Genomic DNA, 15,737 nt, shown 5'->3' with positions numbered 1-15,737 from the left:
TAGCCAAGCAGAGGTACCAACAGACTGCAAAAATCCAGATACTGTGATGCTCAGAGCATGGTGTTGTCAGATACTTTGGGAGTTAAAGCCTTTTAAGGAGCGTGGTCTCAGTTTCACCAAAACTAAGAAGATTATAGGGCTAGAGACTACTGTCAGAAGAGAAGTTTCAACAAGTACAAAACATGAATGCTCCTGTAAGCAAATACTTTAAGTGTAGGTCACATATTCAGCAGTTCAGTCTGTCTGTCTCAAATTTCATAACCTACCATTTAGATTCAACTACAGAGAGTATTTTAAATTGTGTTTCTATGGCAGTGAAACCTCTTTGCATGCTTGATGGTTGTCAGACCTATTTTCTTCACATTGCAACTGTAAAATATTGTTGTTGACTGCTCTGAGAGTAAGTTAACACTGCAGATACATGAAGAATGATAAAAGCAGGGGAATTCCTCTCTCGCAACATTATTCCTACCTTTTTTTTTTTTCCCTCCCCAGGAGCAGCTGAGTAAAACTCTGTCAGGTCCTGCTTTGTCTGGGCTGCCTGTCTTGTAACTTTTCTCCCAGCCCGGTAAATCTGGCAGGTGAATGTATTGAGAACAGCCCTCTAGAGGAGAACTGGGGGATACTGGTGGACAAAAACCAGCAAATGACCCAGCAAAGGGCACTTACAGCCCAGAGAGTCAGTGTATCCTGGGCTGCAGCAAAAGCATCAGGACCAGCTGGTTGAGGAGGTGATTTTCCCCCCTCTGCTCTGCTCTTGTGAGACCCCACCTTGAGTACAGTGTTCAGCTCTGGGGTCCCCAGGACAAGAAGGACATGGACCTGTTAAATTGAGTCCAAGGATGGGGTGTGAAAATAGTCAGAGGGCTGGAGCACCTCTCCTACGCCAACAGGCTGAGGTTGTTCATCCTGGAGAAGAGAAAGATCTGGGGAGACCTTATGGTGACCTTTCAATACTTAAAGGGAGCTTATAAGAAAGATGGAAAGAGGCTTTTTATCATGGCCTGTAGTGACAGGATCAGATGTAAGAGTTTTAAACTGAAAGAAGGGAGATTTAGATTGGACATCAGAAAGAAATTTCTTACATTGAGGGTGGTGAGGCCCTGGCACAGGTTGCCCAGAGAAGCAGTGGCTCTTCCATCGCTGCTGAAGGCCAAATTGGATGGAGCTTGGAGCAACCTGGGCTAGTGGAAGGTGTCCCTGCCCATGGCATGGAAGGATTGCATTCGGTGACCTTTAAAGGTCCTTTTGAATTTAAACCCTTCTGTGGTTCTGTTTCTATGGAATCTGCTGCTTACCTGAGAGATAGATGTTGTCTCCAGCGCTGACCACGCTGAAAAACTCTCGGTCATAGAAGGGCAGGCTGGCCAATGGGTACCACTTGTTGTTTTGAGGATTTAAGCAGGTGACTGCTGTTAGAGCACGTTGGTTCATGCCAATCATCTGGCGACCCCCAACTAAGACTATTACCTCGGCTACTCCTAGGATTCAAGGAAGAAAAACAGTATTATAAAAAAGTGGCATCTCTCAACCAGGCAGGAACCCATCCAAAAATACTCATCAGTCAGAGAAATTTTAATGTATCGTATATAAATCTGTTTTAGAGTCTGCAATCAAACCACGAAGGGTGAGAAAAAACAGGAATGTGTGTGTAGGGGGAGCAGTGGGTGAGGAATGACACTATGAACACTCTTGGGAGAACTAGGGAGAGAGAATGCCATCTGGGCAAAACTTTGGGGGGGGGGGGGAAAGAAATGAAAAGGCAGTTCCATGTAAAGATGTCCATTCATTTCAACAGTCTGTGAGTGAGACTTGCAGGTAGCAAATTTCTCTTCCATTGAAGAAAATGGGCATTTTGTCAAGGATTGTGATAGCTTTGGAGCTTGGTCATTATCCAGCAAAAGCATGTTTGTACTTTAACCTAAATAAAGTCTTCTCACATTAAAAGCTAATGTCTGGAGAAAGTGAAGCTATGGTTATGGATCTTCATCCTGACATTCTTTCTGCATGCAGTCTATTAATATATAATTTTCTGGTGGGTTTTTTTTTTTTTTTTTTTTTTTTTTTTTTTTTTTTTTTCTTTTCCCGGGGAAAGCAGATTTTCCAGACCTGGAAAACATGTGCTCAAGTCACAGATCATGGTCCTGATCTACCAGGTGCTAGGAAACATGACAAAGATGGCCCCTTGCCTTAATATCGTTATTTACTGAGCTTTATCTGTGCTGGAAGAGCTCCCCCAACCAAGGTGTCCATCCAAAGAGCTCTCCCATAACACGCAAGGTGTCCAGCAAGCCAAACTGTCCGTTCATGCAAAACTTTCAAGTCCACATCTCTGAGGTTTTACTCCCACTTCACAGCCAGAGCTGAGTCATATCTGATCTCTGTGTTACTTCAAACTCCTCTCCAGACTCATTCCCAGAGATGGGTCACAGTATAACCCTGGGATGTTTTCTGACTCCATCCAAGAGTCAGGTGCGGGGGATGGTTGGCATTTAGCTGAAGTGCTAAAAAACCTTTTGCAGCAATTGGAAACCCCTGTGCAATGTGCTGCCAGGAGAGGTAGGCTCAGAAGAAGGACCAGGAGGCCACAAGCTGGAAGGCATCACCGTTTCAGGAGCTGTCTCCTGCCTGGAGCCATTGCTGAGATGTGTTACAGTTCCCAGCCCACAGACAAGCGTGCACAGGTGCGGGGCAGGAGTGAGACTGCCAGCAAGAGGGATTAGGAGCAGCAGTGGAGAGAAATGCGTCTGCAGAGTAATGGATTATCGTCACTCTTCATTAGCATTTTCAGAAAATATATTTGTGTCATTCAAGCAAGGTTACTCTCTTAAAAGTTATTAAGATAAAGTGCTGTACAGTTTAAAATAAATATTTCTCAGTAACAAGAGATCATTATTTTTGCGCCGTACCAGAAAATCTAATCACCTGTGCAAGACATAACTTGATTATAATCAATGACCTCGAGAGGGCATGTGACATGCAGCAGCGAGTCCACAAAGGGTGTTTAGAGATCCTTTGTGCCTCCATGAATGCTGTTGATATGCAAAATAACATGATTCTATATAATTAGAGTCTGACCTAAAAAACTGTAATCACCCTCCTTTACCCTGAGAGAATCACTTTTCCCTCATCAACAAGCTTCTGGAAATGGATCACATTACACCTACAATTTTATATACATAAAATAAGCACTTTTCAAAAATCCCTTCAAACATCACACCATTAGTCGTTTTCAATGAAAGACTTTTTAGGGTAGATTGTTATTGAAAGTCCTCTACACTTCGTCCTTCTGAAAGGTGCCTTGATGAGGCAGCCTCCCGAAGCTGCAAATGCCGTGGTTTGATATGCCATCTCAGTGCCACATTAGCATCAGTGGCAGTGACAAAAAGTTTTGTCTGGCTTTCTGTTGTACTTATGGGAGGCAGAAGTACAGGCAGCATGTTAAAACAATTCACCTGCTTCATCAGACTCCTTCTTGGATGCACTTTTCCTATGTGGCATCTGCATTCTCTGTTCAGCCAATATTTAGGATATTTCTCACATCACCATGATATGGGCTCAGCTGGCAAGGTGGGCACTTAGGGTTTTTCCATGCATTTTTCCAAAAAGGAAAAATGTGTGTGAAACTTTTTAAGAAGACTTGGTTTTTCACAACTGTTGTGTTTTTAAAAGGGAGTATGTTATGTGAGATCCATTTGTTCTGGAGGCATTAAACAGTCTGATCTAATACTCATCAGTATAAAAATAACATATTTACACCAGCCTCACCATATAAAAATATTATACTTACAAAGGGCTGTGAAAGTGAAGGTGTTTGATGAAGATCAGACAGATTCTCCCCACAAGAGGTTCCATGGCAAAAAAATCAAATTTTACACCTATTTCTACAACTAGAGAAACTGAGGCAAAGGGCTTATTTTCAGGATAACAGAGGAATGTTACAGTCTCTGTCAAAGACAATAATTCCTCAAATTTAGGCTCCTTTTAAATCCCAGTTCAGAAGCATATTTCTGAACACCCATGTCCACCTATTAGGAGAGGCTCCTAAATTCTGAAGGAAAGTAACAATGGAAAATTGAGATGGAAATATCAGCAGATTCTGGGAAGGAGCCAAGGTCTGTGCCCTGTGCCAGGGCATGTCCAGGAAATGTGGAACCAATGGGTTGGTGTGGTTGAAGGAAGTTCTGCTTTACCTGCAGAGAGCCTGGGCCGGGTCCTCGGTGTCTGCATCTCCTGGCGGGCGTGTGGCAGCATGTGATAGCGCTTGGCTTCGTTCACCAGGTCCCGGCAAGCCTCCGAGGACTTTATCAACTCTTCATTGTCAACAACATTCAGCAGATAGCTGGGATGGATGAAGGGGAGCCTCACCACTGCCAGCAGCTCCGCAGCATACTGTGAGAGGGGGGAAATAACAACACATGCAGCCTTCAGGTCAGAGTTCAGCCACTTGGCATCTCCACTTGCTTGCTTGTAAACCATCCCCTGTCATCCAGCCTGGAAACAAACGTGTCATGGATGCTGCATACAAGCCCTGCCTAGCGAATGAGTAGGACAGAGACAATGCAGCCCTCAGGGCTCCCTGGCCCACACTGGCTTGGTCCCAGAAACTAAAAATAATCTTCAAAAGGTGGCAACTCCTTTTATACAGCACCGTATGGAGGAGTTTTTGGAAATAAAGGCTCATTCAGAATTCAGGCTGAATGGAACACCTTATGCAGTGGAGACAATGGAGACAAGGAGTGAGCATTTGAGTTATCTGAATTAACCTTGAAATGTAAGTGTGGTTGTTGCACTGTAATAAAACCAACAAACAATTCTTTTCTGGCACTATAAATGTGAAACAGAAGTCAGTTAATAGGGTAGTTTTCACCAACTATGGTAGACCCTGAATGATGTCAACCAATTGCTAAAAATCTTTCAATTAGTAGAGCTTATTTGTTGGTGAAACAAATTATGTAGCTCTAGCTTTTCGGGAAGTCTGACTCCAGAGGGTGCTATAGAAATACTGACAGTAAGTTTCATCTCCTAAACAAATACATTAAACCTCAGAGGGTAAAGGACATCTGAGCAAATGAAGCTGTCTGTCACCAAACATGGCTTAAAGGACAACAAAACCCCAAGAGAGAAAACTGCAATCGAAAAAACAGGAGCCCATCCCCAGATTATTCTTTTTATATACAGCTGGGTACGTCACAACACTGCAGGAGAATACAGTGAAAAGCAGAGGAATGGGAAAACATACAACTCCAGAAGCAAGGCAGACAAACAGGATGCAAACTAAGGGTGAGCAGCAAGAAAAGATAATCATCTGTTGCAATAAATATTCATACAGCGGCAGCATCCAAAGATCCCAACTGGGATTGAAGCCAGGATGCAAATAAATATTCCTGAGGTCCGAGCTGGTCCCAAGAAACTCTGGGCGCCAGCAGCATCTGCTGGCCTGGTCTTCCAGAAGCCACTTGGCTCTTACTTTCTTTTTCAGCAGCATGTCTGTCCCTGCAGTGTGTGAGAGCCAAGTCATAGCAGGAACAGGAGCAGGAGCAGGGATGGGAATGGAGCAGGGGCACAGTGAGAAGGGAGGGAAGGGATATGGTGGCCTGAACTGGGTAATGGGCTGGCCAAGCAGGTGGAGGATGCAGTGACAACTGTGAGGGCTTCCAGGGCCTTAGTTTCCCCACCCAAACTGAAGAAGCAGGCTTAAATTTAGAAGAAAAACAAAGGATGTCTCCTCCAAATTCACACCGCTCTCCTACTGGAGAGCCACACCACCATGGTACAAGTTCTGCCAAAGCAAAAATGCAACAACCTGTGGGGTTGCAACAGCTGAGCTCCCAACGTGCCTGCAGATCTGTGGCCTCGAGGAGTGAAGGGTGTCAGGCTGACTCCCAGTCCCCAGCTTATCAGCTCTCCTCAACACTAGAGCTGACAATTTTAGGTACATCTTAAAGACTTGAAGCCTGGCCACTCCGCAGTTGTTTGGGGATAAAAAAGTTGTTTGGTGATATAAAATGGATGGAAATGTGGCACTGCTTCTCTTCAGGGGAAAAAACCCCCTGTGAGCAGTTCATTCCTGACTCCTTGCTACTACCTCTAGTGTGGCACAGAGCCAAGTAGGGCTTGAGATCACTTCATCAACCTCAAAACATAAAAGAATACACTCCTCCCTTGCTGAAATCCATTTCTGAGGTGCTTTCTAGGAGGTACAACGGCTGTTCCTTCCCCGGAGCCACAAATGTCAGGCACTTGGCTCCAGATATCTTAATGTCATTACCTTGTAAGAGAGGAAGCAGTGGACATATGGCAGTGGGTGGCAAATCTCTGACTTCAGGAAGCGCTTTTTTTAAGAAGGTGGGAGGCGTTTAACCTTACACGGGAGCCAAAAGGAAACGTGGCATCGGGACAGGGGAATAATGTGGAGAGAGTGTACACTGCCAGTGGGCGAGACAATCCCACGGAGGAGGCTAATTCCCACTGCAGGCTGCTCAGGAAGCAGTACAAGTTGCTAAAGGCAGTTTAAATAAAGTTGTAAAACGTATGGAAGGAGCCAGCACCTTCCCTTGGTGCAGTGGGACATGCCAGAGCCTCCCCTGACAGTCCCAAGGCTGGTTTGCACTGGAAGCAGCCACAACACAAAGCGGTGCCAAACACCAGCACATATGGGTGTGCCACTACGTGGGGACATGGTGTTCCACTTACCACCATGTCCAAAAGCTGACTGCCAATTAGCATGGGGAGAACAGCTCCTTTCTGTCAGGGATGGGACAATTCCCATTGGCCCAGTGGAGTTACTGCCTCCATTTCCCACCTTTCCCTGAATAAATGGGGCAGTGCTGCTCCCTGAGCACAGCAAGCTCTCCCTCTCGCTCGCCCACCTTGCTTTAATTAGATAAGTGAGAAAATGTGATTCTGTTTCTCTCCTGGATTCCCCCCACCCCTTCTCTCCGCTTTTGTCTGAGCTAGTGGCTTATTTTGAAGGGGAATAATAATTAGAACATGCTGCTCCCTTTCATCAGCTAGAAAGCTGATGTCACATATCAAAACCAATGTCACTTTTCACTCTTATTCTTCCCTTTGCTCAAACAGCTACAGAAAGCTGGCTCTGTGTGTGTCTGTGTGTGCACGACCACACACAGCCATGACTCAGGCTTGGTGCTGAGAGCATTAAGGGTACATAGAATTGCAGTGTTTTTCACCAAGAGATTTAAGGAGTATGAACCATGGCAGCATCTTCACAAGACAGGAGAAGCTTTTATAAAGCAACCTCTTTTCGCACCAGTTCTTTTAAGCACTATAGACAAGGGTGAATTTCATTTAGCCTCACTGATTTAAGAATATTCAAGTGATTTAGGCAATCAGCAGCCTTTTTCTTTTGGATTCTCCCTTGTGAAGACTTCCCAGCTCTGTTAGCTATGATTGTACTAAATATCCTGTTACTATTATCCTTTTCATTTAAGACTGGAATAAGCACCATAAAGCATTTCAACCTCCTTACCATCTGTTATTTGCTCTCCATTCTCTCTTGTCTTTCCGTTGTGCCTTATACAGCTATGAAACATCTACTGCACCTACTGATGTTACCAGTTATCACTAAAGCAGCAGAATACATGCACAGGGCACAATGCCAAATTCACCCACCTTGGGTGCCTGGAGCCATGACTTGTGCCTATAATCCTGGGAATGTTTGCTTCTCCCTGCTTGGCTGCAGGTGCTGACTGGACAAGTAGAAATGTTTCTCAGGGCTTTGTTGGGAATCACTTACAACTACTCTATAGCCTGCATTACATGTCAAGGTGAAGGAGACAATATTAATACCCCTTATGGGCCTAAAATTAGGAGTTACTAACTCATAAACATGTAGGACCACACATCAGGCTCTTTGAGAATGGACACCATTATGCAAAAATTTAAATATTTATGTTTAAAATGCTAGGAAAGTTTTTGAACACCATCAGGACTGTTTTTTTAGGTGATTTGAATGAACCTCACTGTAGCTCCTGTTGGTCAAAGGGAACTGCTCAGGTTTTGCACCAGCAGAAGATCTCATCCATAAAGTCCTTGCTGAGTGATGCTGCCAGATACTCTGTGTATGGCCAGGGTCATTCTGTGGGAGCCAGAGCCCTGCTGCCACATGAGCAAAGTCTTTGTGGACAGTCACTGGGGAAACAGGAGAGCAGAGGCTTCTAAGAGATGCTATCTGTCCTGCTTCAAGGTACATATTTCAGTGATTTTTCACTGATTTCAGTGGCTGAACAGAAAGCAGGATCTTCAACCAGTGTGCAATCACAAGTATGTTTCATATTAAACCAGGAGAGAAACATCTTAAGAGATCTTATCTTTCCCTAATTAACTAAACATTTCCGAGGAGAGATTCAGCTCTAGATTCAGACACCTAAATGGGTTCCTACAAGCCAAGTATTTACTTGTCAGCCAGACATGTGTAAACTCATGTTATAATTAAGAGAGATTTAGTCAACACACTTAACAGTCCCCAGGGCAATGTAAGCTGAGAGGATGCACTGAGCACCAGGGTAAGCTGAGATTATCAATGTCCCCTTCTGGGTCAGAACTGTGAGCCATCATCTCCTGGGAAATGGATTGTGTTCCTCAGACCATGCCTCACACCACAGCATCCTAAGATATCTACAACCATATGTCAATCCAAATTGGAGGGCATTAATTCTACCCTCTGGGGGAATTTTTGTGTCCGTTTGTCCTGGGTGTGTTTAGAAGATTGTGATCAGGCTATGAGGAAGCCTGAGTGTTACCACTGGGTCAGTGTTGACTCTGAGGAACATGTGATCAACATGACCAGTCATACCTTGAGGCTGACCCTTTCAAGCTTTTCCCTAATAATCTGTTCACATACAAGTTACTCCCATCTCATAAGGCAGGTCAGTGCTTCAGCAAATGAGACAACAAAAGCCTCTAATGCTTTTTTAATTCCTGACTGGTAGTTTGAGTGAGAACATTTACTTTGTTAAACTTTTTATGACATTTCTTCTCTACTGATTACATCAGTATTATGAATGCTTGCTTGCAAGAGGGCTTTGTTATGGCATCTTCAGTTTCAGTTACAAAACCCGCTTCACTATCACATTAAAAATAATCTTTTTATTCTCAAATCTCTAATCCAGTAAAATCCTCAAAAGTATTTTCCAAAAGGACTCTCATTGTACTGCACAGACTTGGGCCACAACAGTACACAGATAGATTTTAAAGGAAGTATGTCTACTGCTACAGAGTCATATTTCCTGCTCCTTAAATGCTCCACTGGAAAGCTCTCAAGATTTTTAACATTTTTGAAATAATGCCTAAAGAGGTCAAAATAATGTTTCCCTTATGCCCTATAATTCATCTGTCTCTCTAGTTTACTGCTCTCCCTACAAAGGCCCCTTTGTACCTTCTGCCTAGAGAAACAGGCTTCAGCTAGAAATACAAATACAGAAGGTAGATTACCCACATTACTATAGGGTTTTGCTCCAATAAAAGGGCTGCTGTTTCAGCCCTTTATGCCTAATTGCAATAGTTTTCAAAACATTATGAAACAGGAATGGATATGATTCTCATTGAAGGAGATTTATGCTGTCTCATAGGAACCCTCTGTCCAGACTTCCTCATGCTGTGCACTGTCCCAGTGCGAGAGCAAGAACCTCCCTGGATGGAAAAGCCATCGGAGACAGATCTGAAGCAGAACCAAGTCCCCACTGCCTTAGATTCCTTCAAATGAGGACTGGAGATACTAATTAAAAAACACCTGGCTGTAGCCAGGTGACAAACTGCCCAGTGGCTCATGCCAATGGTGACAGCTGGGGATGTGGCATAGTGGCCTTTCAAGCTGGCATGCTGGAAAGGCAACATGACTGGTCCTTCCCTATCACCATCTCCAGCCCAAACCAGGCTTACCCCACAGCTCACCCAACCTGATATTGAAAATATTGCCTTCTCTGAGTTGCCAAATGCAAGCCCAACAGGGAACTGGCTCATTTGGGGAAGCCAAAGCTGTTGGTGCACTGCTTTGCCATTCTCAGAAGTAAGTGTTTTTGGGCTAAAATTTCCAAGTGCTGCCCTGCTACTTGGTAATGAAGGGACTTGCTCTGATATATTTAACCCCTGGGTATTACAAAGACACACTGTGTTTCCAGTAAACTCCTGCACATTCCTACACCCAAGGTCATATCCAAGCCCAGCTAAGCTTTCTGCTGCGCTTGGAGTACTTACTAATCACCCACATTGACTTCTTGGAATTGCAATGCTGCCTTCAGATTAAACCCAAAGGCTTGGTAGCACGTCAGCCAACAGCCTCCTAATATCATGAGATAAACATGCGGCAGAAAATCTGGTTTGCAGGCACTGGGTTCAGCTGGTGGCTTGGTGGCAGGATGCCATGTGCATAAATCTCATGCCCAGCAAGAAGGAAAGAGCAGCCCCTCTGTCTTCCTGCAATCAGGTTTCAACATGACATCTTTATGGCAGCACAGCTGACTAAACACTGTAATGTCACCAGCAAGCGGCTGTCCTGCTCTCCTGTCTGCAAAGCAGCTCTCAGGTTGGTATTTCCAGCAGTAATATGATGAGAGGCTCTTAAATGCACAGGAAGATAAATCACTGATCCATCATATTTGGAATGTGCCTGATAAGGATTAAAAAGAGCCCCAGTATTACCATGCATTCTCTAGCTTGCTGACTAAACTCTATGAAATAACCCCTCAAAGTTCCCCCAGATGATACCAAAGGTAAGTGGTGTTTATTTTGCTTATGGGCAGTCACCTATCCAAACACAGCAAACAATGCCCCTCAAAAGCACATTGCCAAAAACAAACCAGCTGCAGCTTCTCAGGAGCTTCATAGAACCAAGTAAACTTCTCTGTCCCTACAATACACTGGCACGTGAATCCATGTGCTATAACTCTCTAAAATGCTTTTTGACTAGAATATAAAATGATTTTTTTTCTGGAGGTTGGTCCTGAATGCTGGGGCCACATGCAACACAAGGCAAGGGAGCACTTGTGAGGAGCTGCTTGTGGATGTGGGTCTTTGTGAGGCTGTTGCTTCAGCAACAGCGAAGAAAGATTTGTAAAAAAGAGGAAAATGTGTTGGAAAAGACACAAATGAAGAGACTGATCAGACTGAGAGACAAGGGCGCTCCTCCAACCAATTAACACTTCAGAGAAATAATTCTGTAGATTTTCTGTCAAGGGTATCCCTTTAAAAAAACTTAAAAGTTCAGTAGAGAGGGAATTTCAGGAGCTGCTTATGTCACCTGCATCCTCTTTGTTATTTAATGCAGTTTCTTCCTCCTATATATAGCTAAGGGCATGTTCCTGGACTGATTCCATTCTGCTGCTGCCTTTTCTTCTCCCTCTGTAAGCTCGTATGGGAGCTGAGTGTCTGCAAAAGCTACATTCAAATTGGAGCTCTTTGAGCAGCCCATCCCCAGGAAATCACAGGGGTTACTGCTCATCCCTTGCATTTTTCACTTTCAGAGAAATTGAAGCTTCTTGTACTTTCATTATGGCATCTTTCTGTATTTGTCTGCTCTTCCCACAAATGGATTTCAAAGCACCAGATAGTGTGGGCTTTTCAAAGAAGCCTAATTGAAGTGTTACAGAGCGTTAGTGCCTAATTCACTTAGGCTCCCTTGGAAGCATCCTTTTTCATATTTATTCCAACACTCTTTCCTGAAACTTTATGCTCTTGAATACACTGATTGATCAATTAATTTCTTATTATGATGAACTAAGTAATTTGTACATGCTGGTATTGGCCATCAGGTTCTATCATTACCTCCTTGTCATCACAGAGCAGGGTTGGAATTGTCATTGTTACCTGTCAGATTCTCCATTTTCCTGAAGCAAACTGCTCTTCTGCATGGAGGCTCTTTAAAATGTGTCTGAGAAATAAGGGATCTTCCATGTGCTCTCTCACAGCCACCAACCCTTTCTCCTCTGGAGCATCTTGCCTTCAAACTGCCACTCTCAGTCACTGCCAAAATATAGCTCATGGGCATTTGTAGCTTTTTTGACATAAATCCTCTTCTCCTTCTCTCCATCACTTTTCCTTACCCTCACTGACAGATACAGAACTTACAGGTGGGCTTTGTGTTAGACTAATTTGCCAAGTCTCAAATTCAATTGGTCCTTACTGTTGTTATTCCCATGCATCCTTCCAGGCAACCCCCCTCCCTGGGGCTTCAAACACTTGTAGACATTTATCCCTCTTTAGCTGTCATTAGGCCAAGTCATGCATATTCACATCTTTTAATCTTTTTTTTTCTCACATCAGTTCCTTCAGTCTTTTAATCATTTGTGTTGCTCTTCTCTAAATTACCTCAAATTTGTCTACGCATCTCTGGTTCTCAGACACCATGAAGATGCTGTTTAGATAAATCTGCCTCTGAGGACTCAAGTTCATAAAAAGCTTGTTAATGCCTTTATGGAGGAGACATTTGGCATTGCTGCCAGTCACCAAGATTTTAAAGGTTTGGAAAACGGGCACATGATGGTATCCTTGCAGAGTGCAATGAAAAGTGGCTGTCATTCAGCTGAGCCTCTTGTCCTTCATTCATCACCGCAGAGTCTGCCTCTCTTCTAGCACTTCTCTGGGCAACTTGTTGGAATATTTGCCCTCTCCTCATGTCTTGTCCCTCCTCAGGGTGAGAAAGAAGCTTCATGCAATGGGGACTCTGCCAGGCTTTCTGTCATTAATACACATGGCAGTGTGTTTTTTTGGTTTCAGAGTAAACATACGACTTTGGACTTGGAAGAGAAAGTGGGAATGTTTCCAGTGAGCTTTGGGATGTCTATGGTTCGGACAGGCAGCAAATTGCTATGCATCCAGCAACTTCCCATCCTTCCCATCCCATGTGGATGCTGGGCATGACTCTGAGCAGCTTTGGCAGTCATCAGTACCTGTGGACAGTGTGGCTCATTATCCACTGAATCCTCCCAACAGCCCTCATGGGAGACATCACTTCCCTCCAGCTTACAGGGTAAGAAATGGGAGCAGAAAGGTGAAACAACCTGCCCAAGGCCATGCAGAGAGCTGGGGGATGTGCTCAGGTGAAGACTGTGTGGGGCCTGGCAGAAATCTTTCCTCGTTTGGCCAGCTCAGACAGTGCTGGTTTCAGACAGCAACACCTCCATTATGTAATCTATTTTTTGCATGAGTTTGCTGGAGTTGTAATAAGCTTATCAAGGGGATAACTGTTAGGATAAACCCTACAATCTCATCCATCAGTCAAGAAGAGAAATAAATAGGAAAAAAGGGAGTAGATTCAGCTTTCTCAGATGTGTCAGTCAGATGTAGGCTCTGCACTCGGTGACAGCAATCAGAAGGACTCCTGCAACCAGTACTCTGTGTCCACTAGAAATTACCTACTAGTCCTGACCTCACCTCACAGGCTGCTTTTTCTAGCCAGATCAATTTTAAAATGCACTACCAGCAGCACTAAGCCAGCTTCATAAATGTTACCATGTGAGTTGGGGCATTGCTCCAACATGCTAGCGGGATACAATTATTTACCAAATCCTGGTATAACACGCCACTCTCTGAACTGCCTCTTTGTCTTATGCAGATGATCAGCAACCCTTAAAGCACTGCTGCTCTCTCTTTGTAACAAGGCTCAGGTGCTGTCTTCTGTAATGCCACAGAGCACTTTTATGAGCACTGTTCATATGAGCACAATGTGCACAATTAAACATCAGCCAGAGCACAGCTTTTCAACTTGCCTTCCAAGAAAATCCTGCTGCCATCCCTGTCACTGCCCTCAAGCCTGGTGAGAAAGAATTAACAAAAGCAGAAACAGTCAGACATCTGAAGAAAAGCTTTTAGAACGGCAGAGGAGAGCAGGTAGACAGCAAACAACGCCCTTCCAGGAGAACAGGAGGCTCCGTTGAAAATCTCCTTCCCAGAAGCTTTCAGCAGGGGATCGGGCAGGAGGGGAGGCAGTGATGGATAAGTTGTTGTAAGAGCACGGCATGAGGCTGCAGTGGGGGAGCACAAGTGGTGAGATTTACTGTCCCCAGGCACTGCAGAGTGACACAAAGCCATTACAGCACCAGGACTTCTGGAGGGCTGCAGCTGCCCTGGGGGCAGAGGGTGCTGATTCAGAGAGAAACTCCTCTGTGGGGATGTCTCTGCTGAGAGAGCCCCTGCCACGCTTGCCAGGGAAGATGGACATGCAGGTGAGATGAAGAGCACAGCCCCTTCCTGTTTGTGCCAGACCTCCACCTTTGGGAGAATCACCAACGCAGGACTTGGAAGAAGCTGCCAAAGAGGCATTTTAGTTACCTGCCACTGGAGCTATTGAGAATAAAAATGTGACAAGAGACCCTGAACTGTCAAGGTAAAGGGAGATGGGGAGACAATGGAGCAAGGGGCTCTGGAAATCCATGCCTGGAAGGATTTAACTGCCAGCACGACTTCTGGGAGTGAGAAATAAAAGCAGACCGGGTCACCTGAGGAGTGCAGTAGAGCTGGAGTGATGTGTTGGGACTGCTGCAATTCATGGCATCCATCAACCCTCCCAGGACACCCCAACAGTCCTGGTGTCCTCCACCCCAAAGAGTCTAAAGGCAGCTCATAGAATCTATCTCCAAAATGTGAATGAAATAAAAATATCCATGCACAGCTCCTACGGGAAGGTTCATCCTGTGTTCAATATTGCCACAGCTGCCCAGTTCTCCAAAGCTTTGAGCAGCCTGTGCATCTCACAGGAGCTTGGGCAGTTCTTGGCATGGTGGGCCGTGCTGCACACCATGCACAAATTTTTATTCATCATCATCTTCATTAGAAATAAGATCTTTTAGGTCTATCTTCCCTCCTATGCACCATGGAAGCTATTTGTTCCCAGGCTCTGAAAATGCAGAAGTCATTACTGTAAAGATGGTACTTTTCATGGTAAATGTGAACTCCTACTTTAAAAAAATAAGTACCTATTTAACTAAGAGCTTTATAATAGATCAAGCAGTGCACAGAGTACTAAGAAAAGTGAGAGCTACTATTTAAATAAACTAGCTTAGTGGTAGGATTGGGCAGGAAAATAGTTTCTTCTTGGAATCTTTAAGAGTAATTTATTCAAACCCCTTATCTCTGGATAAATACAAATTAAAAATTAAAAGCTCCTGTAAAGTAATGCATGAAACTAAAGCACCACAGAGAAATTTCGAGAAGCAAATAGAACTGCCATCATAAACTACAAAAAGCACTTCAGAACCAGGGCAGAGGGCAAGGAAACTTGGGAATAAAAAAACCCCAGAAAAGCAACCCAACTGCAACACAAAAAAAGAGAGAGGAGGGGATGGCAGTGGTGGCAGCAAAAAAACCCACCACTTAAAAAAACAAATTCCCAACATTGCCTCAGCAGGATGCAGAAGGAAATATTTAAAACCACAATTCTGAGAACATAACCCAGACTGTCTGGTGAGTGACACCTTCTGTTGGCACCAGGCAAGGAGGCTCCTGCCGCAGGGCTCCCGAACTCCCTGGGAACAGTCCCTGAGGTTGTGTTAAGTTCAGAGTGGCACAGAGCCATCCAACTTCAAGCACTCAGGGAAACACTCTAAAAACAGTGTGTTTTTCAAGGGCAGCAAGTGCCAAAAAGGCATGCATTCCAGTGAATCCATGGTACTGTGTGAATGTTTTAGGCAATAATAACATTGGGCAATGCTAAATGGCCCTGCTGGCACATGAGGGAGGTGGTCAGAGCTGGAGTGGGGCCTAGCACAGGACTGTCCTGC

General features: G+C 44.4%; 1 protein-coding gene across 3 annotated transcripts in view; it reads right to left on the bottom strand.

Moving 5' to 3' along the window:
• Positions 1-15,737, bottom strand: part of KLHL29 (kelch like family member 29) — a 388,164-nt gene that overhangs the window by 32,380 nt on the left and 340,047 nt on the right. For all 3 annotated transcript variants that reach the window (XM_064707789.1, XM_064707787.1, XM_064707788.1), the window contains 2 exons: positions 4,194-4,392; positions 1,299-1,481 (listed from right to left, as the gene is read on the bottom strand). In XM_064707789.1, coding sequence (XP_064563859.1) covers positions 1,299-1,481; positions 4,194-4,392 — 382 coding nt within the window. The remainder of the gene's footprint in view (positions 1-1,298; positions 1,482-4,193; positions 4,393-15,737) is intronic.

The sequence above is a fragment of the Zonotrichia leucophrys genome, chromosome 3, assembly GCF_028769735.1.
Source record: "Zonotrichia leucophrys gambelii isolate GWCS_2022_RI chromosome 3, RI_Zleu_2.0, whole genome shotgun sequence".
Classification (NCBI taxonomy): domain Eukaryota; kingdom Metazoa; phylum Chordata; class Aves; order Passeriformes; family Passerellidae; genus Zonotrichia; species Zonotrichia leucophrys.
The sequence above is the reverse complement of the archived record's forward strand: the minus strand, read 5'-3'. Positions and strand labels throughout refer to the sequence as shown.